This window comes from Crocuta crocuta, unplaced genomic scaffold (assembly GCF_008692635.1).
Source record: "Crocuta crocuta isolate KB4526 unplaced genomic scaffold, BGI_CrCroc_1.0 scaffold401, whole genome shotgun sequence".
Taxonomy (NCBI): Eukaryota; Metazoa; Chordata; class Mammalia; order Carnivora; family Hyaenidae; genus Crocuta; species Crocuta crocuta.
In genome coordinates, this window is record NW_027529449.1 from 825,822 (window position 1) to 848,506 (window position 22,685).

Sequence of the window (22,685 nt, forward strand, 5' to 3'; positions counted from 1 at the left end):
AATCTAAATCGGCTTTAAACTCCTCAATATTTGGGATAGTTGGGAAAAGTTATTTAGCCTACCTCTTCTCTCAACTAGGAAAGGAAATTAACAGCACCTACTTCTTAGGCTTATTATGGGGATTAAATAAATATTGTGTGTACGAATGTATATAAAATGCAAAGCACACATGCAAGTGTTATTTGTGTAATATGTAATGAACAGTCCCAGTTTCCACCACACTTTCCCACTTTCCTTATAAGTTCGCTCATACACATCACACCTGTGTTAACTTAGAGTTTATACAGTGTGGTCACTGCAGCTGCACATTCTATGTCAGTACCTCACCACCCTTCTATGTTACCAGATGGCCCATATACCTCCACCACCCCAGCCTCTCTGCAGGCCTCTGTGGGACTTGGGTTATTTAACAAAGCCATGAGCTGCAAAAGGAGAGAAAGAGATACACTGAGAATAGGATGATTATAGGTAGAAGGAAATAGAAGTAAATCCTAAGAAAGCAGAAGGGTGATAGGAAAATACCCTATATCCAAATGAAGGACAGATCATGTAATAGAACAAAGTAAGAGAAGTGAGTAAAGCCAGCCTGCTGCCTAGGTTGAGGCAGAGGAAAAAAGACATGGCATAATAACAGTCCACCACAGGGATGAGTCAGGAAAGGCTAAGAGAGAAAACAACATAAGCTGTATAAAAGGCTTTCTTCATTCCTATCTTGGACACAGCTAGTTGAGACTCATCTCTGTCCTTAAAGTCTAGGGAAGTCATGTAGACATGACCATATTAAAATAGCACATCCAATAAGTTCCGGTAAAGATTTTAAATCCCTTTGGCATGTCAAGATGACCCAGTTACTGGGGCTCTCAATGAATGAGAGAAAATGGTAAATTACCTGGGTTTGAGGGCTCATTTTCTTTTAGATTTCATAAACGTCATTCTGCAGATGCTCTTTAGAGTAGCTATTTCTCATTCATTTGATGTTAGGAACACCAATCTTCTATTATGAGAATTGGGGGAAAGAGGAACAGAGTAATTGATTAAGAGGGATTAGCAGAGGGAACAAAGGAGTCCCCCTCCGACCTAACCTCACCTGCACAACTTTCACCCACACAGAAAACCCAACCACCCCATCATACCTCTTTGGAAAGATCTACTGGACAGCTTTCTTCTTGACCAAGCAACATGAACAAAACAAATGAAGAAACAAGAGACAAGCATTTGCAAGGCTTAGAGTCTTAGACTTCTGTAGGGTAGTATTTTGATTCATGGAAACTTGAATCTAAGATTTTACAAACATCTGTGGAAAAAATTATCTTCGCTCTACCCTTCCATATGTATGTAATCTAGTGCCAGTCTCTGAAAGGGCTGTTAAACTCTGCACAGACCACTTTATCATAATAGGCCCTTTTATCTGCTGCCAGAGAGCAACAAAAGAACTCTTGCATGTCTGCAGAGATTCTAGGATTATGTTAGGATGTAAAATAGAAAGACAAATACGTACTAAAATATTGTCTGTTACTCCCAGAATCACTATAGCAATACCCAAGCCAAGCAGCAGAGAAAAGCCTTAACACACTATATAATTCAGCTGCAACTCATCACTGCTGCTATAATTATAGGTACCTGCCTTCCTCCTCTCAGATCTGGGGATAAAAGCCTAGGGCTGAATTTGTATCTCAGCTGCACAGAAGCTGAAGCTGGCAGTCAATAAACACATAGAGCTCTGCATTTGACAGACACATTCGTATAGAATATAGAGCTAACCTATTGTTCAACAGCTCCTCCACACTCAGATTTTCAGGATAAAGAAAAAAGGGAAAAAGATGTTTGTGGATGTTTCCTAAGTACAAGGACTTATTTAAGCCCCACGAGAATCCCGTAAGTAAGGTGTTATTATCTTTAATTTTTAAATAAGAAAAGTGAGACACAAAGGTTGAGTAAATTGCCTTAGGTTACAGACCCTGTAAGTGATGGAATTGTCTCTGGAATCCCAATCATTCAGTCCATGCCTTTTCCAGATCACTCTGGAGTCAAGCACCCTGCTGAAACTGGCAACTGGCAATGGACTGTGGTTCTCATAATCTGGAAACAACTCTTAAAAGTTGATGTGTGGCAATAGTCAAAGAAGAATTCTGTATCCCATTCTTTTAGGGGGAGGGGGAGTGATTAGAATTTAAGATCCCACTGTGGATATATCCATGTGTAGGCAAATCAGAAAATATTGAACTTAAAGGCAACCTAAAAGATTAATAAAAGCATACCAGGGTAGCTAGAGAAGGGATGCTTAGGACACACAGAATCTCTAGAATGTCTGTCTTACTAAAATGGGATTGAAAACATTAGTGCTGAGGTTATGTAGACTATTAAAGGATGGAGATAGTGTCCACCATGGAAATTTGCCTTCTTATGCATATGGAAGTCACCCTGAGGCATTGTTGCTGTACTAACAAGGAAACCACTTTCTTTTCTCTGAGCAGGCCAATAGATAGATACCTCCTTCCCATGATATAGGCTTCTCTCAAATATAGAACCCAGATGATTATCTACAATTTCCCACTCTCTAGATCACAGCGTTATTCTGGCTTAAAATCTCCAGCCACACATTTTTATACCATTTTATTAGGGATTTATGAAGCCTTAACATGTCCAGTTTTAAAAAAATATGATCTCAAATAAATAGAACAAAAAAAATCTATTTAAGAGGATGCCCTTTAAAAAAAAAAAAAAAACTGGGTAAACTAACCTAGCAACAAACCCTAAGGAATTACCCATTTCAAAATGTTAATTGTTATGTGGAAGTGGCTTTTGAAGTTCAATTTAATTTCCTGAAAGCCCCAAACAACTCTATTTCCCTACAGAAAATAATTAAGCATCAGGGATGATAATGTGATTAGCAAGTAAAACACCTGGAATTTGCTTAGCAAATCAGAAAGCAGAGAGAGGAGGGCAGAAACCATAGCTGCTCCTCCCCTACCCCTACCTCTTCATCAGTGCTATGGGGCATCATCCTTGGAAGCAGGCAGAGAGGGCCAGGCCTACCCTACAACTGCAGAGGAAGACCATGATATTTATATGTTACCCATTTAATGGTCTACTGGATTCTGGTGGACCATCTGGCCCTTCATGCTCTTAAAGGGCACACCACTGGCCTGAAAGACCTCACAAGATTTCTGTAGGGTCCAACCACCGTTGTGAGAATACTAAAAGATCTACAAGTTTCTGGTCTAAACAAGGTTGAATCAGTTACAGAAATCAAGTACTCTATGGGCAAAATTAATTAAATGATCACCTGATTATATTAACATTTATATATTCATGCTAGGCATGTTACTCAGCACTGTATGTGTATTTTATATCTATTTTAATCCCAAGAATAACTGTATATGGTGGATAATATTAATATTCCCATAGGAATACTAAAACATAGGAATACTTGGCAACATATGCCAATCATAAAGCTCAAAGCAGCAGAGTCACATTCAAACTCTATGTCTGAATTCAAAACCCAAGCTCATGACCCTATAATAGAGGAACTGGCTAATAAATGATAAGCTTCTACAATGGAAAGTCAGACACTGTTAAAAATTGTTACAGAAAAACATTTGATGACAGAAAAATATCCCAATAAACTGCTGAGTGAAAAAAAAACATACACACTAAGACTCAAAGTTAAATCTCAAAATGTCACCTATGGTGAGAGTAATAAATGATATATACTTCCAAGTTTCTATATATCTTCTATTTTCTGCAATAAATAGGCATTACCCTAATAATCAACCAAAGTATTTTCTTTTAATTTTTTAGAAAGCTAGTAAATAGAAACAAAATGATAATAGTGGTTTTGGCTGAATGTCATAATTACAAGAGATTTTATTTTCATTTTTATACTTCTCTATATTCTCCAAAGGTGCTACAAAGCATTTCTTTATGACCACACACACACACACACACACACACACACACACACACACACACACAGTTTAAAACTTTTTAAAGTTCCTTCCTAAAATGTTTAATTGGATACCTGTGGCAAAGAATACCAGTGGTTCCTTCAATATTCACTCTCCATGTCTTCTATAGGAATAGATTCTGACATTTTCAGCTGTTCACATCTCCGTAACAAGGCTTCCACTCAGCTTCCTGTATGCCCAGGTGTAGCCATATGACAAAGTTCCTGCTAGTAGGATGTGAGGTAAAATGGTGTGTACAACATCAAGGAGGTGTCTGTCCATCCTGCTGTTGGGAAGGTGCATGAGATCACTAAAGCTCCACTTTAGACCATGAAAAGGGCACATCAGATGACAGATATAGATGCTAGACTAGAGGATGGGAAACATCGTGGACCCCAGAAAGCTATGGATCCACTATATCATCCCTGAACTACCCAAATCCAGACTTGTGTGTGAAAGAGAAGTGAACATCTATCTTGTTTTGTTCTGACTTTCTGGGGATGAAGGGATATTTTTGTGATATGTCACTGACTCTAAATCCTAATACAATACTCAAATACTTAAAATAATTTAGACTAGTTCTCCTCCTCTCTCTCTAAATCTACCTCTGGCTGTCTGTGTATGAGTATACAGAAGAAATACATTAATGGCATCACTATGATTTGAGACAGGAGGCTCAGCTAAAGATTTCTGGGGCCAGGGCCAGTGGAGAGAAGAAACACAAACAGTACAGCCATCCTAATCTGATAGTAACAATGAAATTTCAGAGTAAAACCTCAGCGGATCACAAGTCTTAGAGAAAGTTGGCAAACAACACGTTTTAAAAACCCTTCTTATAGATGCAGCTAGATGCTTCTCTTCATGTTACAATACTTACTTATCTATTACTGTGCAGACGTGTCGCATTATTTTGTAATTTTCTTTTATTAATATACCTATACCTGTAGAATAGGAGATCCAACATGCAGCGACCATGTTCCTTTTACTTTCAAATTCTTAAATGTCCTAGAGCCCAGAACAGTATCTGGCATATGGTAATCAATTAAACATTTGTTAAATGAATGCCCAAAAGAATGAGTGGATAATGAATTGGAGTACTGGTAGCTTGCACAGAGACATAAATATAATAGATAGAGACATAGATATAGATAAGATAGATATTAGAAATATACAATATATTATAACACATATATATTAGGGTGTAAACTCTAAATAAATATTAAAGAAAAGTAATTTCCATATATGTTTATTTTGATGAATTATATCAACCTAAATGTAAATTTCTTAAAGGTCAATAAGGTGGATCTTCAATTCTAGCAAGGTACTAAAATAAAATATTGAAACAGAACCTACAGTATGGAGTTGAAAAAACATACATCTTGCTGCCTATCAGTAAAAGCAGAACATCATTAGGACCTTCGTATAATATATTTTTTTAAGTAATCAACCATATTTTAGGGAAATTTTCCTACTTACTGAAGCTTTAATTATATCTTACAACCCAATTATTATATTATCTCAATAATCACAGAACTGGCCCCCATACCAATGCTGAATAAATACTTGGTGAACAGAATTGTAATTTAAATTAAAAAATGGGATGAAAGGGGCGCCTGGGTGGCTTAGTCGGTTAAGCATCCGACTTTCACTTAGGGCATGATCTCGCGGTTCGTGGGTTAGAGCCCCGCGTCAGGCTCTGTGCTGACTGCCAGCTCAGAGCCTGGAGCCTGTTTCAGAGTCTGTATCTCCCTCTCTCTCTGACTCTCCCCTGCTCACGCTGTCTCTCTCTCTCTCTCTCTCTCTCTCTCTCTCTCTCCTAGAAATAAATAAAACATTTAAAAAACATGGGATGAAAATTGAGAATTGATAGAAAGTTCTTCAGCATCCTCCTTACAACCATAGTATAAAGCATTATTTTATCTCTTTATAAACAATTTAATCACTTTCTTGAAGAATAATTGTAATAAAAGAGAGGAAGAGAGATTACTGGTACTAAATAGGACTTTTTCTTATTTATCCATAGTGACTATTTTTAATATTCAAGCTTAGTGGCCTTATAATATATTCAGTACAGAAGAACAATAAACAAACTGGAAGCTTAAAATTCTCTCCACAGTTCACTTACAAAATATGGCACTTTGAAATCTTAGCTAAGATTCTACCCTTGTTTGTATTTAAAATGCAGATGAAATCTGGCTACCTGCCAAGAAGTCAAAGATATACAAAATCCACAGATCTATGAGAAATTCACTTTCATTAATATTTACTTGTGGCTATCAAGTTTAATAAAGTCAGAGACTCCTACCTAAAGCCAATAAATGAGTATCCTTGAGTAAATGTAAATGTATTAATTTTTTTCTCTATTGTGAACATTTCATATATCCTACATAGTCATAATTACATCCTATACAAATGAAGAGGTAAAAGGCATAGTAATTCTGAAATATATGTAAATAAAACTTACCATAAAATTCACGTCATATAAAAGAATATTTCATAATTTGTCTTCCAGAAAACGGTATACTAGTAGATACATTTTCTGAAATTATATATTACATGTTCCCAAATGTTAAATCCCCTCTGAACTGTTCTAATTAAAAGAATTTACAATATTTTAACACCTATCAGTAAATATAGTTAAGCTCAATTAAAAGGAAAACTGAGGGATAGTAAACCTTATTCTGATTAATCTCTTCTGTATTTATCTTAAAATTTTGATTAGCATGTGATTATGATGATTTGAAAACATTAGGCTATCTAACCAATCTATAGTGTACTACTTTTAAATTGTACCATCAATAAGGTGTCTTCTGTAGAGTCTTCCAGAAGGTAACTTAAATCATAGAAATATACTTAATAAACTGATGTTTTACCTAATAGGCAATAAATATGGAAAATACTTAGATACCAATAATTTGAACAGATAAAGATATTATAAGTTTTAATGTAAAGTGGCATATAGAATTATTGACAATGTCTATATTATCTTAAACAAATATTAGAACATTCTGGTTTCATTCCAAACATTGTGTCCTGATTTCAACTTTTGGCTTCATGACCTAACAATGACCCAGATACTGTAATCAGAGCAATGAAGCTCGGGGGTAAGGGTGAGCATAGTATTGTCCAAGAGGCTTCTAATGAACACCGCATAGGCTTGACTCTATTTTTAGCCTAGATTCTAGGCCATTTACATGTATTCATGGCAACTGAATCAGTGTCCTCTCAACTAGACCAACTGTCTACTGGATTTTTTTTTTCTGATAGATTTTGGGAAAACAAAAATATAAATTGATTTATCAGGGGCCCTTTTGATAGGAGGTTAAGAAGGGAAGGTCCCACAACTATACATCATCTTAGACATTATTTACAAAATAACACCTGTTCAAGGTCCCTTTGGGCTGTGGGGTCACTTATGTGAGTATGAATATTCTAAATGCTTAGATTTCAAAGAATAAATCAGCTTTTTGGTAGTATGCTGAGAGCCCAACACTATATATGTTGTGAGGAATACCAAATATCCAAGCTACAACCCTTATCTACAAAATTTACTCATTGTTTTACACAGTCTAGTCATGATTATTAACTGACAATCCAGAAAACTGATATATCTGTCCATTATAAACAGAGGAATTGTTAATTTTAAGGCCAAAACTCACTGGAGTATCCAGCTCAGGAATTTATTTTCAATAAACTGAGGAGGAGGAAGAGGAGGAGGAGGGAGGGGAGGAGGAGAGGGAGAGGGAGAAGAAGCAGAAGCAGAAAAGAAGAAGAAGAAGAAGAAGAAGAAGAAGATCATCAAAGTACTGAAACTATGCAATTGTGAAAAATGAAATATTTTAGTCCACAAAATACCTAGGTTTCAGAACCAGGAATTTAAATTATTTAAGGCTCCTTCCATTCTGAGTGAAACAAGGTTTGGGAGCCATTGATCTAATCAAAGTTTTCTGCCAATGCTTAAATTTTTCCTACAGAATCCCTCCGTAGAAACAAACCCTTTGGATAAAGCAAAACTTGGTCCAGATCTTAAAGGACAGTCGAGGTACAGAACAGCAAAAGGAAGAGAAATGGATCTTAGAGAACAAGCTGAAGATGAGTGATTGGAACATTACCCCTGATCTCCAAAGGCTTCTTGAGGGATCAACCTAGAATCCTCATGGAAAGATGACTGAATGGAAAACTGCTCTGTCCTTCACCCGTTGGAGGCAAGAACTCAACTATATCTTTACCTACTCCAGCATTAGTTCTGGCATGATTGACAGGCTTCTTCCAGGAAACCCCAAAACTAGATTTAAGATAGGAAAGTGTTTTTCAACCTGTTTTTAGTCCCTTCCTCCTATAGATTATCATAAAATTCTCGAGACTGCCTCTCCTTCATCCTACTCTTGAGGGCTGGGGAATCCCTGATGCAAAACCTCATTATCCTCAACATCCAAGAAATTTCCCTAATAAATTTCATATTTTGAAGCTTTGAAAACTTTAAAAACATTCCAAATATAAAAGTGTATTATAAAACTTTTCCAAATGGTCTCCTGGATTCTCTAACATGGCTGTGGGGGAAGAAGAAGGCATCTTCATTTCTATCTACCTCTATGCTAAAACTCCAACACTGGGTTAGATCTTGGGGAAAAAAAAAAAAAAAAAAGAGCCAAAGGAAGTTAGAAACACCTTGGGAAAGATGGCGAAGTTAATGATACAAGGGTGCCACCAAAGTCTATCTTATGCCTTAAAGAGTAAGCCCCAGAAAGACTGCCTAACACAGCTCCTTGATAAAGATGCCAGTGTAATCATAGAAAAGTCGCACTTATCTATTCCAAACAACTGTAACAAATCTGAGTGTTTATGAAACTTTCCCAAATCAACACAAATGGATCAAATACAGTCACTTGTGCGGCTTGAAATATAAAACTTCAATAACAGCTAAAAGTTCATCACGGACAGATGGATGAATGAAGTATATATGAAAGCAGATACAGCTTTCCAGAAAATGTGAATATAAACTAGAAAAATTATGCAATTGAGAAAAATGCTAAACTGAAGGACCTAGCATGATTTCATTGCTTATTATTTTTTGTTTTAGCTATCATTTGTTTCCTACTTGTATTCTGGATACTAGATACTGCCAATCAAACTCCTGATGTTAAAAAAGAAACTATGGAGTTGCTTTTCTATAAAACTACCAAGTCAGAAAAAGTTTGTTGTACTAGACAATAAATCCTTTTCAATGTGTTTATAAGAGCTTCAAGTGCATTCTGAAGGAGAGTATTTAAGAGTAATTTAGAAAAGACAGACTACCTTAAATGTTTATGTACAGTTTAAGCAGTTGAATATACATGAAATTAACAAATATTATTTTGTTTCACACATATACAGTAAATAAACAATTACATTTTCAATTCCAAAAGTCCTTTTCTGCTATTAAGCTCAGAGTTCTATACATTTTCCTATTAACTACAATATTATCCTTGGAATATAAACATATGGCAAGCAATACCCATTCTACAGAAATGGAAGTCAAGGCTCGGTGGAATTTAAGTATTTTCCCTAATTTATGATCACCAGATGACAAAGTCAAGAGTAACAGTCATAACACAAACAACTAAATTCAGACTCTTGGGTCCTCAATTCATGTAGAATTAGAAAATATTACTAACAATGAACCTATTTATGAAAACTGTTTTTAATTTAAATTAAAATTTTAATTCTTATTTGAAATATTTTTATATAATAATTACATAATATATTTTTATTATATAAACTATAATTGTGTGTGTGTGTGTGTGTGTGTGTGTGCAATACTTCAAAGATCTCTTAGAGTTGGACATCAAACACTGAAAATTATCTTGGAGGCAATGTATTTTTATTCCCCAAAGAAGCTAACAGTACTCTTAAATTGTCCTCCAATGTATTTTTCTTTAGATTAACTGGACACTTTTCCTTGCTTAATCACGTGACCTGGCCATATGTTAAAAGGACATTCCTTTATTTCATTTCAGGATTTCACTTCAGAGGTATCTGTGATCCCAGACCAAGAACTTCATGAAGGCTTCAATGATCAAGAACGAGGAAGGGTCCTTTGCTTTCCTTTCAGTAAGACAGAGAAGGGAGATCCACTTATTTTTCATAAAACACAAGCAGCAGACTGAGAGACCACTTGACTGCTTGCTGTACACTAAGTAAGTCTCTACTTTTCACCTTCAGTAGCTTTCCAGAGGCTACATACAGGAGTCCAAATCCTATGGCCTAAATATTAAAACTCTGAAAAAGCAAGACTTTATCTATCCTCCATAGATAGAAAGATAGAGAGACAGCAGCATAAAACTGGTCCTTTTCCTGTCCCAAAGCTCATCTTCTTAATTTCTGATGAAATTTCTTTCCTTGCGCTGAGTATTTCGTCAATGAGACACCCCCCGCCCCCACCTTCCCTATCACACAACTTTTTATAGGTCCCATCCAGGGTCTTTATTCTCTACAAAAATTCAAACCCACAATAATCTCCTTTAAATAACTATTGTATATATTTTCTGCACCCTTCTTTCTCTCCATATACATTTTCTTCTTTAACTGGACTACAAATTCCTTGGGGCAGAAGCTGGATCTTAGAATTCTAGTTCCCTGACACATAATATGTACTCAGTTACTATTTAATATATGAATGGACATGGTTAAAGCATTGGATATGGGAAGAAAGAGGACCTTGGCAGGCACAGGAGAGGGGAATGGAGACAACCATGAAAGAAGAAAAAGAGAAAGGGGGTGATCTATGAGATAATGTTCTACGAAAGAAAAGGTAAAGAAAACTAAGTAGGCAAATGTCTAGGGGAGCTAACAGAATCAGTGGCTCTTCCTAAAGTTGATACAAAGCACAGAGAATCAGAGGCTACACTGAAAAAATAGCACAATTCACTGAAAAACATCACTAACCTGGCTGTCAGGATATTCATGGTTTTGTGTAAAATCTGACACTAATTATCTATGACTGCAACAAGCTATTTACCTGCTCTCTAAACTTAGGACACTAGACTTGATGACCTCTAAAGACCTCTTTGATTTAGATATTATAGGATTCTATAGTTTTTCTTCATCTTGAGAGAATCTTCCTTTCTTCTGGGCAAGGAGGAGGCCTCCATTAAAAACTATGATAAACTGAATACAGAAACATCAGTTGGTAAAAAGAAGGGCAAAATTAAAATGACAACATAAAATAGATCAAATGCCTATGACTTTAATGAAGCAGGACATTTCTTTAATATTTGTTTTGCTTATTTGATCATTTAATTGAGTAATACTTTCATCGTGATAGGTTAAGAACTCAGAGTAAGACCGAGATGGAGATCGAAATGGGAATTAGAGGAAACATCTTACAAATACTTGCTCTAGTTCAATGATAGAAAAGTAGTTTGTTGATGTAAAAGGGTAAGCAAAGCATTTAAAGATCCTTTTGATTGGAAAGAGATCTGTCGATGTAAGAATATCACTGACATCTTATCTAAAATAATCACATATGCTCAAAGATTTAGACCAATATAAGTAAAAAAGACGAATTTACAAAGCATTGAGCTCTCTGCTGTAAATCTAGAAAAGACTGTGTATCCAATGGCATTTGATTTCTGTTTTCGCAGCCTCCCCTTCACATCAGTGCTAATCACTCGGCACTCCCTTAGGCACCGGGTATTCTCTTTTGTATCTGAGCATCTCTGTTGCAGACAGAATCGATCAATCTAATAAACTCATCCTAACTTTACAGTCTAGAGACTATGTGCTCTCCTTTCCAGAATATACTTGTCTTACAACAAGGCCACGGAAGAGGGCAGATGTGTAACCAGAAAGAAAGATGGAGAGAATTACATGTATCAGTGGGGAAAAGATCTGAAAGCCACAACCTCCCCTCACTGAAAGAGTGAAAGACTCTTTCAGATCTTCACACATAAGCCCTGCTGTCAAGTGACCTGGCTCTCTACTAAATCCAAAGAAGAATGTTGAGTTTTTGATTAAGAAAATAAATGGTTTGAATCAATATTTAAGCAAATACTATATTTGAATGGTGCCATAAATGCAGAGGAATGTCAAAGCCCAAATGTAAAAATAACATGAAAAATTTTAAAAAAATTCCAGAAAGATTTTGAAGGTCTCCTCTAATCTCCCACTCACATTGGTTTTATAAGATAAGCTAATTGTTGCTTGAAAATACAATAATATGAAATGTTTGGCCCTAAAGGTGTGAGGCAAGAGACAAATAAGGCTTACTTGTTTAGGGATCAAGGAGGAGTAAATAACGTATGTGTTCCTTACAGAACATGCAGAATGTGAGGTGGGCTGGAGGGTGAAAACTGGTGACCTCTGTCTCCTCGGCTGCTTGCTGCTTTCGATTTCATCAACTCAGAATTTTTTAAACAATTTTTAAAGTTGTGTACAATGAAAATCTCACAGATTTTTATATGAAAACATAGGTTTCAGGTTTTTCTGGAATAGTCAAAGGAATGGAAAACTTTGAGTAGACAATTCCACAAGGAAAGAAACAGTTGCAGAGGTGAATAATCTTATAATGGACTGAGGCTTGACTTTTACTCTGGGACTGGCTGTCTTTTAGTGTTGCCACTGTAAAGCAGGAAACTGCACTTTTTCTGGGGCAGTAGGGACCTGAATGGAATAAAGTATGGCAACCTGAATGCAGAATTTTCAGTAAGAAAATAAAAGGGGACACAGGATTAAAAAGACAACATAAAATAGCAAATACCTATCACCATACTGAGAAGTTTTGCATTACCTCTGTAGTTTCTCTACTACAGACAAGCTTTGTTTAGAAGTAAAAAACAAAAAAACTACCAATGATGAAACTTTAAACAAAAAGTCAAATTCATTCTTTTCAGTTACAGAAAAGAAAGAATTCATCATCAACTTACCCTCACCACCCTATATACTCTCAAAGAATTTTAAATTTCTTCTATATTTGAAGAGACATATAATTCAATTTATTAGCTCAGCTCTTAAAAATATTTCCTTATTGAAACTTGCTCCTAAACCTAGGTTCACATATATGATGAAGATCCAAAGAAAGCTTATTTAACCTACATTAAATCTTGATAATGCATTAATGAGTCTTTTAAAGGGATAATTTTAATTCCCCAATCTTCAACCATAAAGACTATATAGTGCTAATCTGCCTTGCCCTTTCGATTAAACTTGTTAAGGGCATTCTATTTAGTCAGCACCCGGAATGGGCCATTAAAATTCTTGTTCTGTAAGAGTTGTGTTCAGTGCTCTGTTGTTTTAAATTCCATTAAATCCAAATGGTCTTTATCGCCCCATGACCACCGTGACTTCAACCAACCAATTTAATTACCTTACAAAATTGTCAGCAGAAGCAGCAAAGAAAAACAGGAAGCCTTATGATGTTATCAGATTGAAATCTTCCTCTTTGGTGTTTAATCTAGACCAGTCAATAATGATGATGTGCACCTACTTCCTTTTCTTTCAGGGGCTTTTGACCTTACTTTTCATGCTAAGACTTAGGGTGCAAGATTCATTTGAAGCATTTCCAATGCCTTGATAACTGGACTATAAAGTGAAAGTCCACAGAAGATAATGTTTCACCACTCAAACACAAGACAATCAACAATTCCATTTCAATTCTTCAGGCCACCCTCCTCAGCAAAACCTTGGGTCTCACAAACCCCAGGTATTATGGATGTCGTGGATTAATGATTTAAGTATAGTGCAGTTGAAAAACAGTCAACTGCTGGGGCGCCTGGGTGGCTTAGTCAGTTAAGCATCGGACTTTCGCTTAGGTCATGATCTCGCGGTTCGTGGGTTCGAGCCCTGCGTCGGGCTCTGTGCTGACTGCCAGCTCAGAGCCTGGAGCCTGTTTCAGAGTCTGTGTTTCCCTCTCTCTCTGACCCTCCCCTGCTCACACTGTCTCTCTCTCTCTCTCCTAGAAATAAATAAAAATATTAAAAAAAAAAAAAGAAAGAAAGAAAAACAGTCAACTGCTTTCTACTCTGATGTGTGAAAATGGACATCAACAAGTTTCAGGGAACAAATGTAACTGGAGCTATGATAACACAGTAAAATCTAACAACAGAAAATGAACTCCTCTCACTTGAATTTCTACTACAAAAGAGCAAAGCATTTTCTGTACCAGAAATTTTGACAATTAAAAGAAAATTTAAAAAGTATGCCATCTTTATCATAGGCAACATGTTACTTAATGGTGAATAGACTTGAAAAGGCTCTGATAATCAATGATACATCTTGTGTTTGGTCTATGGTATGTTCCTCCTTTGTGTGGGAGCAATTCACAGTAACTTTCCTGTGCTGAGTAAATGTTGAAACAGTGTCATTTGAGAATTCAGGGAATGAACACACTGCAATAAACACTTGAATTAAACTACAAAGCAGAAGGTGTAAGTCTGAAGAAATGTCTACAGACATATAAACCCCTGTTCACTGCTGAAAGACAACCTCACAAAGACTGAAAATGTGAGTTCCATGTGTCTAGGTGGAGAAAGGGTGCTATTTCTAGAGGACGAAAAGATCATTTTTCAAAGTCGTTTTCTGAAATGAGTGTGCCTCTGTTGATGGATCACATCACAGTTAGTCTTTGAAGCTTTAAGAATAAGTGAGAACTTACGTGAAAAACAGATTTTTTAGTGGCCGTTGTGTTGGCAATTCTTGGAAAGATTTCTTTCCCCTGCTTTCCAGAGCTCAGCTGAGCAGGTGTTCGGGCTTTATCTATTTCAGACAGTAGCCGCTATTACTCCCCCATCCCCGCCTCTCAAGAGCCAGTTTTCCTGCTTCCAGATGTAAGGCCACTCCTCCCTCCCGCCCACCTCACCTCCCAAAGGAAGAAAAATCTCTTTCAAAGAACTTGTAGTGAGTGGCAGCTTCTAAGCTCAGTCAATTCACTCACCCTCCTTGATGTTGTAGTACATCTGCTACTAATTATTACATCTGGGAGCACATGGGATGTCCAGCAAATAGGGGGATTTCCATAGGCCCTCTTTCCACTCCTCCTCACGTTGTGAGTTTTATTATCTGAGCTGTCCCTGAGCTAGTAGTCTTCACCTTCCGCCTGTGTGCTGGGAGGTGGCTACCTGCAGTGCCATGGAGTGGTGGCCAGTGCGCAGTAGCAAAGGGGTCAGAGCACAACGGAGGGAAGACCTTGCCTGCAAAGACTTTTTAAAAAGCCATTCCACTCTCATGCTTAAAAGAAAAGCTAGGCTGAAACATCTGAAGGAAAGAAATGGCCTATAACACATGCTCAGCTCTTCCGACACCACTAGCTTGGAGAAGCTGCCCAAGAGCTTGAGAGAAAGTTTGGGTTGATGTCTTTACCCCTGGAGTTCTAAATGCCAATTCAGACAAAGACTGAAAAATAACCCGATCTCAAAGACTGGAAACAAGTGGTATCTTGAGGAGTGGCTTTTTAGCGAAGATGTCAAAGCCTCCCAAACTACAAAAGGGACTGCTAGCCCAGTACGAAGATGAGTCCCGAGCCCCAGACTGAGCCACTTTCTACCCTCAGGCTGTCCCAGAAGCAGGGATTGGAGCAGAACTGGAAGAGAGGGAGGCTACTGTAAGAAAAGCAATGTTCAAGTACCAAGAGCTGCGGTAGTTTAGCAGGGAGACGGTGGTATTGGGGGCCACGGCCCCGCAAACGGAAAGATCCTGCCTTTGCCCTCACCACTTGCAAGCAGAGCCAGCACACAGCTGCAGAGACACAAAGGTGCCTCATTTACATAGCGGGCACCCACAGTGCCTGGGGAGAGGCCCGGCTGGAGGCATCTCAGGCACCTGGAAAAACTGGCTCTGAGAACGTCTGGTTTGACCCGGAGCGAGAGAACGGACTCTGACGTCCGGTACCCACTTTGTCCCCTGACATCTCCCTAGGTGAGCGTTGTGCCAGGAGAAGCCAAAGTGTGCGCAGCCAGGGTCTAAGACAGGAAACGGGCGCCGTCTTCGGAGGAGCTGACTCTTAGCTGACCATAAGTCCTTTCCCTCTCTGCCCTGAGCTATCTTAAAGCTGAGGGAAAGCGCCACAGGGTCAGCGCTCCAGAGAGCTCTCGGAGATGTTTGCTCTGCAGCACAGAGGAGCAGGCCCCGGTGTGGAGCTCGGTGAAAGCCAGTTAGGGTGGGAGGGGTGTGCCCCGACAGAGGCGTTCCTGGGCGTAGCTGCGTAAGTTTTCTTGGGCACGGGAGAAGAGTCACTGTGCCAAAGTGTTGGACTTGCTTCGCGAGAGTGCACTTGCCAGCGTGTGTGCGCGTGTATGAGACGGGGGGCGGGGGGTGCTCTTTGTACCTGTTAGACCTGTAGAAACTCAGCAAGGGTCAGCACCCTGTGCAGGCAGCTCCCCAATCCACAGACTTTGATAGGACGACCAGGAGTCAGGGTCGAGTTACAGCCCTNAAAGGGCAGCGTAGAGCCATTGAGGGTGGTTTTCCACCACCAGCCGGAAGGGGGGCTGCGGCAGCCTCCTGGCCACATTCAGCGGTTGCCATGGCACCCAGGCAGCGTTTCTGGCTGGTTGGCGGCTCCTAGTCAAACCCAGTAAGGTGGGGAGGTGGAGAAGGACTGGTTGCTACCTCTTCAGCGGAGGCGGTGCTTCTCACCCACACTTGGCAGGTCACCGCCCAGGGGCAGCTGCTCCACCAGCAACCCCAAACCCTACCGTTCCGAGGCAGGAGGCTAATGGTGAGGCTCTGGTTGGCCCTTTGAATCAAAGTTGAAAATAACCTTTCTCAAGAGTGGCTTATACACATTCAACCAACCATCCAGTCCACTCAAAACATGTCTTCACCAGAAGAAAATAAAACTCCCATCAATGCATCCAAAGAGCCCAAGCAGGGAAATGGTCCAATGATTACAATGTACACAGTCCTTCCCCATAACTCAGGTCAGAAATCAGAGAAAAATAGATCTCCACGTGGAAGATGTTTGAAGTTAATGGAGAAAATAACAGGTTATCTAAAAACTGGGCCATTGGTTTTGGGTATCCAGGCACTGGTGAGAAGGTCTTTGCCTACTCTCCTATTTCTTAAGGACATTCTTAGTAAGCATTGGTCTAGGAAAATATATTTTTGTGTGTGTGTCAGCTCTTTTGGAAAGCTGCTACACACTCTGCTACAGTCGCCAAGATTTTTAATATGAAGATATGAAATGATCAGCGAATGTAACAATCTAATGATTCAGCAAATATTGTGCTGCAAGACCAGAGCAGCAATAATTAAATCTTTAGAGTACTGGTGGCAGTTTTTCGGCTCCAAGTCTTCTTTTTTTTCCCCCACCCAGTCCACAAGCAAACATACTAGGGCACACTCATTCACAAACACATTTCAGAAGATACCTCAGTATTCCAAATAAGTAGGTTGTACTATTCAAAATATTGGGCAAAACTACCATACGGTAGCATTTATCATGGTTGGAGGAGAAAAGCTGAACACACACACACACATTTCCAATGATACAGAGACCTGTTTAATCTCATCCAAAGAAACAGACATTCCTGTGGACTCTTGTTGCTAAGAGCAACGTGCTTAAGTACCATCTAAAGGCATGAGGAAAAAAAAACCTGCTAGTGCAGAAATTTAGATATAACCTGTTGTCTCTCTTTGTCATTACCAGCCTTCTGGACTCCAGGTGTTTATGTGTTGGATGGGGGAAAGGGAAAATAAGATTCCCTTTTTTTAATCTCTGAAAAGCATTCCTATCCTGGCTCAGCAAAGCCCAAAAGAGATGATGGATTTTATCATTATAGAAAAGGCACATGGGAAAAAGGAAAGAGAGAAGATGCTGTTGCCATAATAAGAGATGCAGGCAATCACTTCGATTTGAATTTGACTGACTTAATGTATCTGCTTTTATCTCAAAGACACATACTCAGGATGATCCAGTTTCTTGCACTCTTTGGTCTAAATCCATTTGAACTGTCAAAGAAGGCGCCCACTGTGAGAGCGTTTACCCAGTTGGCTTTCTCCTCTCTCGCTCTTATCTACTTAAGGGAACTTTCCCTGACTAGTTCTGCTCCTCCTAAAACTCCATTGGACATTCACAGCAGCTGAGCGTTGCCCACGCTTCATTTCCTCCAAGCAAATCTCCTGACCAGCGTTTTCACAGGAATCCCACGTTTAGATTTTCCTTCGACTCTAAAAGAACCCTGATTCCTTAGGAAAGCGATAGATTCCCCAAATATATAACTGCCACTCGACTGTTTTATCATGCCACAATGAAATAAAGACGCACACTCAGACTCCCATACACAACTACTCTCTGCCCCAATCACCACTGTTAATCATTCATTAGATCGGGACTCTAAGAAAGCTGGGAGAGGAGGGCTCACAAGTTAAAAACAAACAGAACCCTTTCTTAGGACGCTGTTTTATTTCAGCTAAGCATCAGCCTCCTCTTGCTCAATAGAGCCGGCTACCTTACAACGACATTTTTTAAAGCGCCTTGTCCCCAAAAAGGCAACCAGGGGCTGGAGAGCGGTGAAATTAACCTAAAAGGCTCTCTGATGACAAAAGAAATCAAAGGGTTAGCGCCTTTCACTCGCGGACCTGTCCGGGTCCCTGACCGAAGCAGACAGACGCCAACTTGCCAAAGAGTTACCAGGTATTGACTCGTCTGCCCCGCAAGCTGAGAGGTGTGTATAGCCCCAGCGCGCACGTTCTGCCCGCCAAGCCCAGAGGGCTACCGCGGAGACAGGCGGGCGCAACAGCCGGCTGTGCCCCCAGCGTCATCACCATCTCAGGCTACGGTGTGGAGGTAGTGCAGCGACCACCACCACACACTGGCTCTCACTTCATCCTCCCGTGGATTTTTTTTTTTAATAAAAGAAAGAAAAAAAGAAACGAAATGAAAAGCACAAGGGGGTTCTTTAAAACCCGGGAGGCTACTGAGCAGCGAAAAGGTCGGAATGCATTGAGCCCACCCGCCTGTCACAGTGAACCCGCCTGTTTACATCCGGCTGCCTCGGAGCCGGAGATCAGGCAATGGAGAGGGATGGGGAATCTTACCAAATCTTAACACATGTGTGGTTCCTTGGGAATATCCAATCCACAGTAAGCAGAGCAGGAGTTTAATGGTTCGCCTGAAGACTGGATTACTTAGAATCGGGGAAATAATCTTCATGGTGTTTCTGTGTCCACACGCGCGGCACCCACTTCCCCGATCTAGCGTTAGGCTCCCGGTTCGGGTAGGAATGAGTATGCGTCGAGTGGTGGCCGCAGACACGATCACGGCATGGTCACAGAGAGAGGAAGGAGTCTCCGCTTCCCAAACCCATTAGCAATCGCTGCATGTTCTTCACTCACTGCGCCAAGGAGCAACCTTCCACTGCAAGGGATGGTGGGACATCCATGTTAGTCGGGGAGCATCCGGGAGAAATCCAGCACGCACACCCACAATGTCCGGCCGCGCGAGCCTGGGGAAGCAAAGGAGGAGGAAATCAATGGGAAATCCAGCCTTGTAAACCGCCAAGGCGTCGGTAGCGAGCCACAGTCCCAGCACAAAAGGCGCTTTGCTCGCAAAGGTTTTGCCAGGCCCTATTCTACTGCACTGCTGCACAGCTTCTGACGTGAAGCCAAGATTAAGTGAGAAAAATTGAGATAGCTGCTTGCCTCTTAAGGCTTCCTGCCAGTGAGCTTCCCAATATCTCTTATGCAACCGATCTCATCGCCCGCTTTGAGTTTCAAGAAAGAAGTTGGATTTATTTACATGGAGAGAGTGCTTTTCTTTTCCATAAGAGTCTTTGCTAAAAGAGTGACTGGTGTATGCAAGCAGACTTTAACTGATGAATTTTAATAAATGACAAGCTAAATCAAAGTCACTTTGCCTAAGAGTTGTAAAAAAAAAAAAAAAAGGAAGTGGTCTCAGTCAGAAGAATTTACGCATATGTAACCTGTGTTTAGGTTGAAAGGTCTTGTTTATATTCTTTAAAAAAAATTTGTCCAGTAGTGAATATAGATTGGAGTGCAACTGCAGAAGTTAAGATAGTCTTTAAAAACTTGAGTGGACTCAATGATTACTACCCAGGAATAAAAAATACATTTCAAGTGGTCTTTTAGAAGGAAAAGTATTGAATTAAAATGAAGGAATCCTATTTCCCCATCCATATTTTTAGCTCATCTAAAATAATTGTGCATATATAAAAAGACAATGATGTTTCAGTTGGTATAACAAACTCCAAAGGCTTCAATAATTTACACTCAAATTTTTTCTTATTTTCGTTTTTTGAATATGTTTTTCTTTCAGAGGCAGAATATGGGATCATTACTTGGGCAACATTGAGTGTCACAATTTTGTCTAAAAAATGCCTTCTTATTGTCTACCATTCTTATCAGAATATTTAGAGTCTTTAGGCAGTGACTGTCTTGGCTTTTACCAGCTGCAATTTATTTTTTTATAAAGTACAGAAATATATATTCTTTTAACACGAAAACACATTTTACTGTTGAAATAGGTAATATGCTATACTCCAGACATAGAATAAAAATATCTGACCCTAATATTTTACATTAGTAAGTGAAACTGAGATAGTTGTAATAAATATATTTTACATATTGATATTTTTAAGTGATCAAGTACCACAAAAGGCAAAGTGCTGGACCTGTATTTTAAAATTAATTATTCTTCATAGCCAACTGACAGGGCATAGGCTAAACCTTATGAAAAAATTATATGAGTTTACCTTATTTGAAGAATATCTAATTTTTTAATAAGGAATGATATGAGTACTATTTCTTCCAGATAGCAAGAAAACGATGTAATGTTTTCATTCCATCACAGTGATTTTTTTCATTCTATTTTTTCTTAAGATATTATAAAATGCTGACTTGAAAATAGAGCCACATTTTGCAAAAGCATTAAGTGAGCATTGATTTTTTTTTAAGATGGAGGCATAACTGCAGTGTCAAAAATAAGTATCATGAATGACTAGTTCTGCAGTGTAGCAGGCAATTCAATCAAATAATTTGACTATTTGAGCACTTTAAAAAGAACACCTTGTGCTAAAACCAAGGGTATCTAGCGACTCCTTCAGTCCATGTATAAAATATCTCTTGTAAGACATGTATACTCCAACACATTCTGTATTTGTTGTCTCATTTAGTTTCCATTCTATTTGTTCTCTCTATTTTTGATCATAGCAGATATAATAATGACAGCCAGGCCAAAAACTAAATACTCTTAGTTTTTTCATCTGTCAATATGATTGATATATACTACTTGAAAATAACATGTTCTGTTGTGACTAATCAAAATACTGCAGTTTTGCAGTATAGCCAGCATGTAATAAAACCTGAGAAAACAAAATGTACGATAACTCCTGTTCATGTATTCTTTTAAAATAATGGCATTTGACATTACAGTTGTAATTTCTTTATGTAAACCTAGTATTCTAACCTATTTAGCTTTTGTGGGATTATTTGCTGGATGTCTAGTTGGAAAAGCAAAAGATGAAGCTTCCAGATTCATGAAGTTCTTACCTAGTATATTAAATAGTAAAAAGTCTATCATAAATTTTTCTTACTATTAATTGGTCCCCAAAGCACCAATTTTGCACATATGCTAAATTAGGTTCATTTACATCCATCAGCTAATCCGAAAGACTTCAACATCATAGGCAGCAACTCCACCTGTCTAACTGAACTTCTGCAAGATAGGAGACGACCTTTCTTCAGGACCGCGGACAGCGCTCCAGGCATTGATTTATTCTGGAGTAGTACATTGAAAGTAGTACATTGAATGGGTAATGTGCCATTTGAAGTGACAATGTGCATAATTCTACCACACAGAGTCTGGGAATTTGAATTATTGCGTTGTTCACATTGTCAAGAGGACTATTTTGTTAACTGTGCTGTGTGTATATTTCAGTGTGACTTACTGGGATTGCCTGGCCTACCCAGGTTGTGCTAATAGTCATTCCTTTCCAGGGCATACTACTACAAAAGCTATTTACATAACTGTGAATTCCCTCATGAGCACTAAACTCCTGTTCTTCATTAAAAAAAAAAACTGAAGAACCACCAAGAAATCAGAATACTGAATAATATGCTATCAGTGTTCAGGGGCTAAAGACATTTCTAAAATGTACAATTAGCTACTGCTTTGAATTCTCCACCTTCAGTTTTTCATCTGTTATGAGAGTAATCAGACTAATTATCATTCTTTCTCATTAAACTTCGCTCCCAGGACAAAAACACAAACATCCCAAAAAAAAACACCCTAAAACAAAAACAGCAAAAATCCTAAAATTACCCCCCACAATACTAGAAAAGAATGACTGGATGGTGTGGAAGATGCCTTAGAGTAGGACAATTTTGAAGTTATTACAAGTTTCTCCCCAATACTGATACTATACAACACAGTTCTGAGACTATATGATTGATAAAGTCATTACATAGTGTTCACTGACCAGATTGAACTCTTTTTAAAATTGTGTCAGTTTTGTAATTTGTTCCTTTTTCAAAGGGAACAAAAAACACTATTTGGTGACAGGGAATCATATATTTAGTAATAGTGAGATTTACACACCTTATCCCATTGTTTCATTTGCTTTTTGTCTATTTTAACCATATGGCAACCTTTATTTCTAGAAGCCAAAGCTCTGTGGGTTCCAAGGTCAAAGCAGAAATGACAAACTGCAAACACATACATATATGCACACACACAGAGAAGCTGTATCTAAAAGTAAGCCTCAACACACACACACACACACACACACACACACACACACACACACA

General features: G+C 38.7%; 1 protein-coding gene across 1 annotated transcript in view; it reads right to left on the reverse strand.

Moving 5' to 3' along the window:
* The window catches only part of GRIK2 (glutamate ionotropic receptor kainate type subunit 2), a 622,787-nt gene extending 603,452 nt beyond the window's left edge, over window positions 1–19,335 (reverse strand). The window contains exon 1 of the mRNA XM_077760692.1: window positions 18,960–19,335. Within this exon, the coding sequence (XP_077616818.1) occupies window positions 18,960–19,074 (115 nt within the window). The 5' untranslated portion in view covers window positions 19,075–19,335. The remainder of the gene's footprint in view (window positions 1–18,959) is intronic.
* Window positions 19,336–22,685: the final 3,350 nt, after the last annotated feature.